Below are 12,264 nucleotides of genomic sequence, written 5' to 3'. Positions count from 1 at the left end.
AGAACTTCCACTCACTATCTGGCTTGTTGAATGTGTAACAGCTTAGATCTGACCAGGATCAGTCAGTCTGCCCATTTGAAAGATGAGGAATGTCTGTAAGTTTCAAGTGTAAATATGTTTATTTTATTAGTCATGCTTGTATTAATTGTTTCAATTGTTAGTAAGTACTTTAAGTGATTTAAATCTTAGTTTTTAAATAGTATCATCAAGTCATAGAGCACTACAGCACAGAAGCAGGCCGTTCAGCTCATATAGTCCACGCAGAACTGTAATTCTGCTTAGTCCCAGTGAACTTCACCTGGTCTGTAGCCCTGCATATCCTTCCCATTACGTATCTATCCATTGAATTCACCTAGCCAAACCTCTGTTGAACATTGAAATCAAACTCACATCCACCACTTTCTTGCAGACTTGCTCCACCTTCTGTATAAAGAGGTTCCCTCATGTTCCCCTTAAATATTTCACCTTTTACTCTTAACCTGAGCTCCAGTTCTTGTCTCACTCAACCTCAGATATATAGCCTTTTTGCATTGACTGTCTAAACCTCTCACAATCTTGTATTCAGAGTTCTTTTTTGAACTGTACATATTGGTTCTTGGTAGTTTTGGGGTTAGATGTATTCAAAATCCTTAACATTCAGAAAAGCTTGAGGAGGGGGTCTGACTGCTGTCAGTTCAATTATCCAGCCATTTTGTTAGTGGTGCCTGGTTTGACTCATTCACACTGTGTTACGTGATGCAAACCCCGCAATCAAGCATGGTCTTGCCAATTAGAATTGAGGTAGGATCTCCCAGCAAGTCAAGAGCAGAGGATTTACAAATGATAAGTCCTCTTTTGCCAGTGTTCGATAATATAAAATTGTTCTGACTATAGGGTAATAATATTCAGGAATAGTTTCTCAGGCTAAGTATGAATATCAATATCCCATGTCCTATATCCCAGATCTTTGGGATTCAAAGCACAGTAATCTTTTTGTAAATTCTCCTCCAATAAAATCCCATCTGATAAATGCATAGTTTGCACAATTGTTCTGTGTCCTCCTTCCAATACTCTACATTGTACTATTTATTTCTTGAGGTTGTCACTTTGCACATTGGTCTTATCAGTAACCTTCTACAATTGAGGTAGCTTAATTGAAAATGGAGCACTAGAAGCTAGAGCTTACAAATGTTTGCCTAATTGTGGGCATTATAGTGGCACAGAACAATGGAAGTATAATGATAGAGAAAAAGGAAGAATCATCAACATTTCAAAAAACATGTATATTTGAAGTGTAACTTATAAAGCGTTATTTTAATTCGCCTAAACGTGTCCTCATTTTATGAATTTGCTGCTGAAAACTCAACATGCCTATCTTCTACTTACTTTTTAGTTTCACTTCCATCAACGACTTCAGAAGCAGATCAGTCAACGTAACAGAAGTGGCTCATCTTCAAATGAGGACGAAGGAAGCCACTCGGGCAGTAACAGAAGTTCCCTGGACTTTGAACAGGTTGGACATTTAGGAATAAAGTTACCACCAATGTGTCCAGCCAATATAATCCTATTATTTGGGCTGGAAGGCGGAAGTGATTAAATAACAAGCAGGATTAGAATGAAACAAAAATTTTGAGGGGAGATGAAGCGTACATTTAGACATCAAAAGGGGAGAGAAAAATGATGTCAGTCAATAACAGTGGGTGTTGGAACTCACTGGCTGAAACCTCACGATACTTACACTTAAAGAGCCAATAAACTGCAAGACTAAGGACCAGGAGCTGGGAAGTAACATTAACCTTAATTCTGATTTTATTTTATTTAGCGATATAGTGCAGAGTAAGTCCTTCTGGCTTCTTGAGTCATGCTGCCCCAGCATCCCCACAACCCGATTAATCCTAACCTAATCGCGGGACAACTTAGAATGATTCTAGGTTTCTAATGACTAGTAAACCTACCTGGTTCATCTTTGTCTTAGAAACATAGAAACATAGAAAATAGGTGCAGGAGTAGGCCATCCGGCCCTTCGAGTCTGCACCACCATTCAGTATGATCATGGCTGATCATCCAACTCAAAACCCTGTACCTGTTTTCTCTCCATACGCCTTGATCCCTTTAGCCACAAGGGCCATATCTAACTTCCTCTTAAATATAGCCAATGAACTGGCCTCAACTGTTTCCTGTGGCAGAGAATTCCACAGATTCACCACTCTCTGTGTGAAGAAGTTTTTCCTCATCTCGGTCCTAAAAGGCTTCCCCATTATCCTTAAACTGTGACCCCTCGTTCTGGACTTCCCCAACATTGGAAACAATCTTCCTGCATCTAGCCTGTCCAATCCCTTTAGAATTCTATACGTTTCAATAAGATCCCTCCTCAATCTTCTAAATTCCAGTGAGTATAAGCCTAGATGATCCAGTCTTTCTTCATATGAAAGTCCTGCCATTCCAGGAATCAATCTGGTGAACTTTCTCTGTACTCCCTCTATGGCAAGAATGTCTTTCCTCAGATTAGGGGACCAAAACTGCACACAATATTCTAGGTGCGGTCTCACCAAGGCCTTGTACAACTGCAGTAGAACCTCCCTGCTCCTGTACTCAAATCCTTTTGCTATGAATGCCAACATACCATTTGCCTTTTTCGCCGCCTGCTGTACCTGCATGCCCACCTTCAATGACTGGTGTACAATGACACCCAGGTCTTGTTGCATCTTCCCTTTTCCTAATCAGCCACCATTCAGATAATAATCTGTTTTCCTGTTCTTGCAACCAAAGTGGATAACCTCACATTTATCCACATTAAATTGCATCTGCCATGAATTTGCCCACTCACCTAACCTATCCAAGTCACCCTGCATCTTAGCATCCTCCTCACAGCTAACACCGCCGCCCAGCTTTGTGTCATCCGCAAACTTGGAGATGCTGCATTTAATTCCCTCGTCTAAATCGTTAATAAATATTGTAAACAACTGGGGTCCCAGCACTGAGCCTTACGGTACCCCACTAGTCACTGCCTGCCATTCTGAAAAGGTAGTTTTCAGAACATATTATATACTAAGTTGATCATTTGTCATTTTGACTATAAAGATTTACAAAGCTTATTCAACAATTAATTGATTATTTGTACATAACTGTACCTGGGACTCTTCTGGGCTTGCAGAATCTTTTGCAGCCCCATTAGATGCTGATGGAGTGGAATCACCAGCCAAAGAATAGCCCATCTGATTGGCCAACAAATCAAAAAGGATCAGAGAACTTAAGCTGTGACTTGTGGGGTAAATCAGAGGAAAATGTGCGTATTCCATGAGGAAGACGTACAGCGATTCCTTACAGACGGCCCCGGAACTGAACTCCAAACTCTGGAACATCCTAAACTCTAATAATGCCACACTAACTGCTAAGCTACCACGGCACCCTAATGTTGTCTGAATAATAATTTTGACCAATATGGACACAGTAGTCCAAACATCATCCTTCCTTGCTGTAAAGTTCTGAAGGTGGGAATTATATAGATGGATACCCACCTGTCAGCATAGATTTCAGGGACCAAATGTCCTGCTTCCATGCTATATAATTTTATGGCACTGTAATTCATTCTTTTCATTTAGTTCTAATCTAGAAAGGCTTGTCCCTATTCTGTTCCCAGAATCTTTACAGTCTCAGACCTGGTTACTCTTTGGTTGACAGCCATCTTAGACTTACCAGGTGTGATGGATGAGGAGGTTGGCAAGAATTGTTGATAATGGAAGGTGGTCTGTGTCATCAAATGAGACAAAAGTTGATAGTTACCTTGATCCTTTTTCCATGGGTAATTTATCACTTTCAATTTACTATAGTAACTTGCAAACAGTTATATTAATTAGTTATTAAAATGAAAGCAAATAAAAGCTGGAAAATTCACAGGTGGTCAGACAGCGCCAATGGAGAAAGAAGGCAAGCTAACATTTCAGAATTGGGGAAATAGAGTTAAAGTGGGCTTTAAGTTACATAGAAGGATGGAAAATTCAGGAGAGATCTGTGATAGGGTGGAAAGAAACAGGGATTAAAACTTCAAATGGAGCAAGTGGTTCAAGGTGAATGAATGTGTTAATAGGTCAAAAGGCAAAGCAAAATAAAAATTATCTGTAGACAGTGTAAATGAAGGAAGCAGAAATGAGAAAAGGCAAGTTCTGCAGATACTGGAAATCCATAATAATTCTGCTTTGTGTATCTGCACTCATTTGGATCTCTTCCAAATGCAGGCTTAACATAAAGTACCAAGACTTGGGTAAAAAAAGATAGGAACCAATGAAATAAAATAACCAAAGTACTTCAGTTGGTCTTTGCAGCCTGATAGCAAAATGAATAGTAACTGCCAATGCACAGTTAAAGTCCATGGATCCATAGATGGCATGATAGCATAGTGGTTAGCACAATACCTTACAGTTACTGGAGTTAAGGGTTCAATTCCTGCCGCTGCCTGTAAGGAGTTTGTACGTTCTCTCCATGACCATGTGGGTTTCCTCTAGACACTCTGGTCTCCTCCCACTCTATGTCTCCTCCAAATACATAGTGGTCGATTGGTTAGTTGTTCATTGTAAATTTTCCCATAATTCGGCTGGGGTTAAATCAGGAGTTGCTGGCCAGGGTGGCTCAAAGGGCCAGAAGGGCCTATTATGCGCTGTATTTCAATAAATAAATATAATACTTTAACAATAAGGTTTCCTTTTCACACTTGAATTACCATTGCCATTTCTCTACTGGCCTCTATTGTAACTATGGTTCTATGGGAATTAAATGTTAGAACCATTTCTCAGGAAATTCCTACAATTCCCCAATGAAGTTACTGGCCTTAGGAAATTACAAGAAAAATTAAGATCATGTTAGCCATCATAGCAACCAGGTGCAAAGTGAGATACATTGCTTAGTAATTATCGTTGTATTTAATTGTAATCTGAATACTTAATTCACATCTTTGGCATTTATATATAACATAATAGAATTATTTTGACTGTGTAGTAATAATATACAGGAATAGTTTGACACAATGCATGGGTATCCTTATCTCATTGTGGCCCTTGCATTCAACCTTATTGTGAACCATGCACTTTATTTGTTTATCTGTACTGCACTTTCTCTGTACCTGCAAAACTATATTCTCCATTCTCTTTTCATTTTACCAGATCAGTGTACATTTAGCATGTATGGCATAATCTTCCTGGATAGCACGCAAACAAAGCTTTCCACTCTTTCTCAGTATTTTTGACAATAAAGTCAATACTAATACCCATAATGGATCTTTGGGTTTTAAAATTTCACAAGAAATGCCGTTGATATTAAACCTGATTTTGATTCTGATTTATCTTTTTTAAGTTTGTGCTCTAATAAAACCACAGCTGATAACCAAAAGAGGGGGAGGGGTGAAGCAAAGACTTCACCCTTCCCCTCTCCTGGTTTCACCTATCATCTACTACCTTGTATTTCTGCCTCCCCTCCCCCAATCTCCTTACTCTGACTTCTCATCTTTTTTCTCCAGTCCTGACAAAGGCCCTTGGCCTGAAATGTCAACTGTTGACTCTTTTCCATAGATCCTGCCTGGCCTGCTGATCTCCAGCATTTTATGTATGTTGTTTAGATTTCCAGTATCTGCAGATTTTCTCTTGTTTGTCACAGCTGACAACCGCACAGTCTCTTTTAGTTCTTATCTCTCACTTGAACCTCCAAATAAAGCGTTATCTATATTTTGTAGAAAATGAGATATATCTCTGTTGTAATAAATCGGATATGACCATTACAGGACCATAAGATTTAGGAACAGGAGCAGCTACTCAATTCTTTGAACCTATCCTGCCTCTCAATAAGTTAATGGCTGAATCCAACTTCCCTACCGTCCACTTTCCTTGTGACCCCTTGAGTACCAGCGACTCGGGTTCAATTCCTACCGCTGTCTGTAAGGAGTTTATACATTCTTCCCATGACCACTTGGGTTTCCTCCAGATGCCATGGCTTCCCACAGTCCAAAGAAGTACCAGCCAACAGGTTAATTGTTCATTGTAAATTGTCCTGTGATTAGGCAATAGTTAAATCGGGGTTGAAGGAAGCAGAAATGAGAAAAGGCAAGTTCTGCAGATACTGGAAATCCATAATAATTCTGCTTTGTGTATCTGCACTCATTTGGATCTCTTCCAAATGCAGGCTTAACATAAAGTACCAAGGCTTGAAGGCCCAGAAGGGCCTACTCTGCTCTGTATCTTTAAAAAAAATGGAAATCCACTTACTGATTTCCAATTCCAGAGACTCGACCTGTTCTTAAAAATGTACCCCATTATTCTGAGATAATGCATCATCCTAAATGATCCCATGAGGGTTAACATTCTTCCAGCATTAACTCTGTCAGAATCTAAGAATTTTTTGTTTGAATAAGATCACTTCTCATCCTTCTAAACTCAAATTAGTACAGTATATTAAACCTGTTTAACCTTCCCTCTCAAACACTTTTGTTTTTAACTCCATATCTGCTATCATCTAAGTGAACCATTTCCAAAAGGTACCCAGTTTTTACATTTTACAATATATAAGGGGACCAAAACTGTTCAGATGTGTTCTCTCTAGTGCCTTGTTCAGTTGCAGTCAGATTTCCTTACTTTTATATTCCAACCATGTTAAAACCAAAAATCATCCTTCCATTCGTCTTCCCTTTACCTGCTGTACTTGTACGCTAGCTTTCTGTTTCATGTACAAATTTGCTTTGTGCTGCTGCTTTCTACCATCTTTCTCTATTTAAATAATTATCTGTTTATAACCTTCTTTCAAAATGACCGAGTCACATTTTCTCATTTTATGAACATTTTTTCTCATCTACCTTTTTGTCATGCACTAATTTTGCCATGGTACATTCACTATTCTTCATTCTATGTTCCTTGCTCTCTCATCTAAAACCTCTGCCCTTGACATTCAAACTCTAGTACTCAGAAAAATATTGTGACAAATCACTTTATCTCTTCCCCTCATGATATTATATATCTCTGTAAGGTTACTCCTCAACCTTCCATGCTTCAGGGAAGGAAGTCCCAGCCTATCCAGCTTCTCCCTGTAACTCAAGCCCTTTGGTCCAGGTAACAACTTTGTAAATCTTTTATGCAACTTTTCCAACTTTTTGACACCTTTGCTATACCTAAGCAACCCAGAACTGCACACAATACTCCCAAGTGTGGTCTCACCTACAGTGTGTACTGTTGTACCATAGCATGCCATCTCTTATATTCAGTGTCCTGATTGATGAAGCCAATTCCAATTCCATCTTCATCACCCTGTCTACCCTGCCTTCACTTTCATGCAACTATGTAACTGTAGTATCTCTGTTCTGTAACTTGTTGGGGCCCTTCCATTTACTGTGTAATTCCTGCATAGATTTAACTTAACAACCTGCAACACCTCACACATATTCCATTATTTGGCCTGCTTCCTCAAAGATTTCCAATAAATTTATCAGACGTGATTTCCTCTGACTGTGCTAAACGGCACAGTGGTTAGTGCATCGCTTTACAGTGCAAGTAATCATAACCTTGGGTTCAATTCCTGCCATTCTCTGGATGGAGTTTGTAAGTTCTCTCCATGACTGTGTGGGTTTCCTTAAGGTGCTCAGCTTTCCTTCCACTTTCCAAAGACTTACATTAGGATTAGTGAGTCATGGGCATTCCATGTTGGCGCCAGAGGCATGGAGGCACTTGCTACCCAGTGCAATCCTCACAGATGATGCATTTCACTATGTTTCAATGTAAAAATGACAGGTAAAGATAATCTTTAACCTTTAGGTCAGATTGTTGCTTCACAAATATTCTGTTATTACCATCTCAATAATCAATTTTAAAAATGTTCCAGATTCCAATATTTGTCTCTTGTGTATCCATTCCACTTATTTGATCCCTTATTGGTTGAACTATTCCACCTGTTTTAGTGTGATTTCTCATCAGTATAACTATTCCAATTTTGTTTTACAGTGCAGCAATATTTCTGTATTTGAACCTGACATCTGCCTATCACCTCGGCTCCAGGATAATCCAACAGATGATTGTGAGAGTATATTGTCCACAAGTCTGGTAAACAAATTAGTACAAAGAGAAGAACCAAAACTGAAAGAAGAAGTGAGTCAGGAAGATAACTATAAGACATTGGCACCCTCAGCTCCGGCTGATCGTCAAGGGAAAAGCTTAGCATCAGTTTTCAGTAGTAATGTGGAGAACGACCAGGGCTTTGAAACACATCAAACAGGAATTTCAAGCACTGATGGGTCAAGATGTTCAGGGACCAGACAGACAGGACGTTCTCAGGCCATTGAAAGCACATCCATACCAGACTGTCCAAACCAAAGTCTAGCAATGCCTGAACTAAAACATAAAGGAGAAACCACTAAGATCATTTTAAGCTGGGAATGTACGGGAGACTCCAACAGCATTCAGGACCCAAAAGCCCAAGAAGACCACCATCCAGCAGATCTCGATCCTGTAAATGAAATAATGAAAGGAAACCTCAATCTTGCCTACTCACCCAAGAAGAAAAAATTAATGATTTACATTTGTGGTGGTTACAAAGGTAATTGTGTCTGACATTTTGACTTTGCAGTAATGTATGTATAATGAATGATGGAGATCAGCAGCCCAGCTACATTGCTTCCTATTTCAAATTCATTAAAGTGAAAGTGAATAAAAATAGGGATAGCTCCAAAACTGGCCTCACTTTACACTGTCAAAATGTTTCAAATTGTGATGAGACAGATAATTAATATAATGAAGCTGGTCTTGTGGACATTTCATATTGTGCCAGTTTCCAATGAATACCAGTTAAAGGCATTCTACTTGAATCATCTTAGATCTCCTGGTATCAAATATATAAAATATGCGAGGCATAGACAGGGTAGGTGGGTTAAAGTCTTTTTTGTCGGGATGGAATTCTCTTACCTTGCTCTTGCTCTTGCTCCTCTCATCTAAAACTATACCTACTAAATAACTAGGGCATAGCTTAAGACATGAAGGTAAAGCTAAAAAGATTATGTGGCCAGTTGTTGTTTTTACACATGGAGCGGTAAGTACTTGGAATACATGATCAGGGGAGTTGGCAATAATTCAGAGGCATTTAGGCAGGCCCACGATCAGGCAGGGAATTAGATGACGTGTGGTTTAAATTAGAATCACGATTGGCACAGACATCAGGGCCACAAAGTCTCTCCCTGTGCTGTATTGTTCTAACTTCTATCTACATTTGGTATTGTAGTGCACTTTTGGAGATTTGTTCAAAAATGTGAGGAATAGAATCTATATTTCTTTAATCTAGTCATGGTGAGTACCAACGTTGTATAGGACAGAAGCAGGTCCTTGGGCCCGCCATGTCCATCCTGATTTTCTAATATCCCATTTGCCTGTATTAGGACAAGGCAGGTCTCTTTCCTATTTAGGTGTCCATTTAAATCCCTATTACACATAATGAATGTATCTGTCCACCATTTCCCCTGGCTGTGATCCAGATATCAATCACTCTCTGCTTTAAAAAAAGTTACCTCTCAAATCCCTTGTAAAACTCCTTCCTCTCACTTTAAGACTCTAGAGCATAGTGCATTACAGCATGGTACCGTTCCCTCTTGTTTTCGATACTCTTACCATGAAGAAAAGAAATCTACCTGTCATAATCTTATATAATTATATTGTGTCACCCCTCACCTTGCCTTGCTCTAGAGCAGGGGTTTCCTTTTTATGCCATGTACCCCTACCATTAACTGAGGGGTTCATGGACCCCAGGTTGTGAACCCTCACTCTAGAGAAAACAAGCACAGCCTATCTAATCTCTCCCCCAAACTAAAGTCATCCAGTGAAGAAAATATCATGGTGAATTAACTTCCCACTTTCTCCAGTGTAATGACCTGAACTGCACAAAACAGTCCAAATGTGCCCCATCCAGTGGCTTGTAAACATACTGCTTCAGTACATTAGTCCATAATTGCTTGTGATATCCAGGTGAATTAATGTCCATGGAATGATAGAATTCTTACAGCACAGAACTAAGGTAGTTGGACTCTCTTGATGACTCTCTATTTTGTCCCATTCCAAGGTGGCAGGAGGGGAGGCAGAAACTCCCACAGGCAACAATGTGATAAGTTAATTGTCTGTATTGTGAAAAGTCAATTGTCACTGAACTGATTCCACTGAGTAGTAGTCTCTCGAAGTCTGAGGAAGACGAATGTGTTGCGCAGTCAACATCTATGGGCACGCATATGACTTCTGAGGCCGAAGTCCGAAGTGCAGATACGGTTGCTGATGGGGCAAGGAACACTGCCTGTTGGGGCAGGAGAGGACGCCTTCCTGTGTCTTTCTTGACTCGCCTTGAGGCGCTGCATGGGCCACTTGGCTTAGAAGTTGTTTGCTGCCTTGGAGCATAGATTGCGCCACTTGGACCAATCAGCAGCAGTGTGTTTGAGATCGCGGGGCTGGAGTTTGGCCCACTTAAGGTTTGACTTGAGGTTGTCCTTGTACCTCTTCCTTGGGTGAACTTGGGCATGGTTGCCCTGCTCTAGTCCTCCGTAGAACAACTGACGCAGCATTCTGGACTCATCCATGCGGATCACATGGCCGGTCCATCTGAGCTGAGCCTTCAAAATCTTGGCTTCAATGCTTGTGGAATTGGCTCGGTCCAGGATTGTCAGGTTGGAGATACGGTCTTGCCAGCGGATTTGCATGATTGATCGCAGAGCGCGATTGTGGAATTGTTCAAGCTGTTTGACGTGTCTGCGATACAGTGTCCAGGTTTCACAGCCATATAGAATTGATGAGACCACAACAGCATTGTAAGCCTTCAGTTTAATGGAGAGTCGAATGTCTTTGTGCTGGGAAACTTTGACCGGAGAAATCACGTCAAGGATCCAGAAAGCAAGCCAGGCACTCGGAAGGCTCTGGGTCAAAGTTCTGCAGCACAAAGACATTCGCTTCTCCACTAACCTGAAGGTTTACGATGCTGTTGTGGTCTCATCACTTCTGATTCCACTATCTATGGACCAACACACACAAAATGCTGGTAGAACGCAGCATTTCACCAGCATTTTGTGTGTGTTGCTTGAACTTTCAGCAGATTTCCTCATGTTTGCCACTATCTATGGACTCACGTTCAAGGACTCTACAACTGATGTTCTCAATGTTTATTTATTTATTTGTTTGTTATTAATATCTGATTTTGTTTTTGCCCTGTTCATGGTCTTTTGAACATTGGTTGTTGTCCATCTTAGTTTATGTATAATTTTTCATTGATTCTTTTGTGTTTCTTTGTACTTACTGTGAATGCCTACAAGAAACTTAATCTCAGGGTAGTTTGGTGACATATGCATATTTCAATAATAAAATTACTCTGAATTTGAAGTTTTGGGATGTAGCTTGAGGGCTGAATATGGCCTAGACAGATAACCAGTGGGCTCCCATTTCCTATTCATATTAATATGCATTAAATCCCTTTAAAAGATTAATGTATCAGTGCAACATTGTGGGCCAAATGGCCTCTCCAGTACTGTAATGTTCTATGTATTAATATAGAACTCCTTGATTTTTGTGAGTTTTTATAAAGTGGAACAGAATTTTAAAAAGACTTGGATTTGAAATTCCAGATACAGAGCATGAAAGAAATGCACTAATGAAGGGTGCTTATCCTGAACTATACACATACTGTAAAGAAAGAGGTTATGACATCGTGATGGTTGACCTCAGGTGGGGACTGAAGGATGGAATTAGTGACAACCATACAATGGCCCGTCTACATCTTGAAGTGCTTAAAGAATGCCAAAAATCAGAAGGTGTCAACTTCATTGTAAGTATTCTGTGTGCAACTTGTCACTCAGTGTATAATATTCTGTCAGAGTTTTCATGATTTATGCTTTCATCCGTGTACATGGACCTGATTTGTGCAATATCTGACTGGCATATCCAAAGCTTAACATGTTGTTACTTTCTTATTGAGTTATTTTTTTCAATTCAGTAACACTCCAGAACCATTGCATGAACAATGTAACATTCACGATATAATGGAGTCCTGATGAAGGATCTTGGCCAAAACATTGACTCGTTATTCTGTTCCATAGACGCTGCCTGTTTTCCTGAGTTCCACCAGCATTTTGTGTTACTCTGGGCTTCCAGCATCTGCTGAATCTTTTGTGTTTACAATGTAGTATTACCTATCTGGTGGATGACCTCGTGTTCCCCATTGTCACTTAATGAAAATTGTGAGTTGTAACAAACTGATCTAAGACCAACAGCTAAGTGCAGTGAGCATTTGAGGACT

At 39.9% G+C, this 12,264-nt stretch overlaps 1 protein-coding gene across 5 annotated transcripts in view; it reads left to right on the top strand.

Moving 5' to 3' along the window:
* Positions 1-12,264, top strand: part of LOC132396626 (uncharacterized) — a 127,862-nt gene that overhangs the window by 15,814 nt on the left and 99,784 nt on the right. For all 5 annotated transcript variants that reach the window (XM_059974333.1, XM_059974329.1, XM_059974330.1 and 2 more), the window contains exons 6-8: positions 1,373-1,492; positions 7,953-8,544; positions 11,594-11,793. In XM_059974333.1, coding sequence (XP_059830316.1) covers positions 1,373-1,492; positions 7,953-8,544; positions 11,594-11,793 — 912 coding nt within the window. The remainder of the gene's footprint in view (positions 1-1,372; positions 1,493-7,952; positions 8,545-11,593; positions 11,794-12,264) is intronic.

The sequence above is a fragment of the Hypanus sabinus genome, chromosome 7 (assembly GCF_030144855.1).
Source record: "Hypanus sabinus isolate sHypSab1 chromosome 7, sHypSab1.hap1, whole genome shotgun sequence".
In the NCBI taxonomy this organism is placed as follows: Eukaryota; Metazoa; Chordata; class Chondrichthyes; order Myliobatiformes; family Dasyatidae; genus Hypanus; species Hypanus sabinus.
The sequence above is the reverse complement of the archived record's forward strand: the minus strand, read 5'-3'. Positions and strand labels throughout refer to the sequence as shown.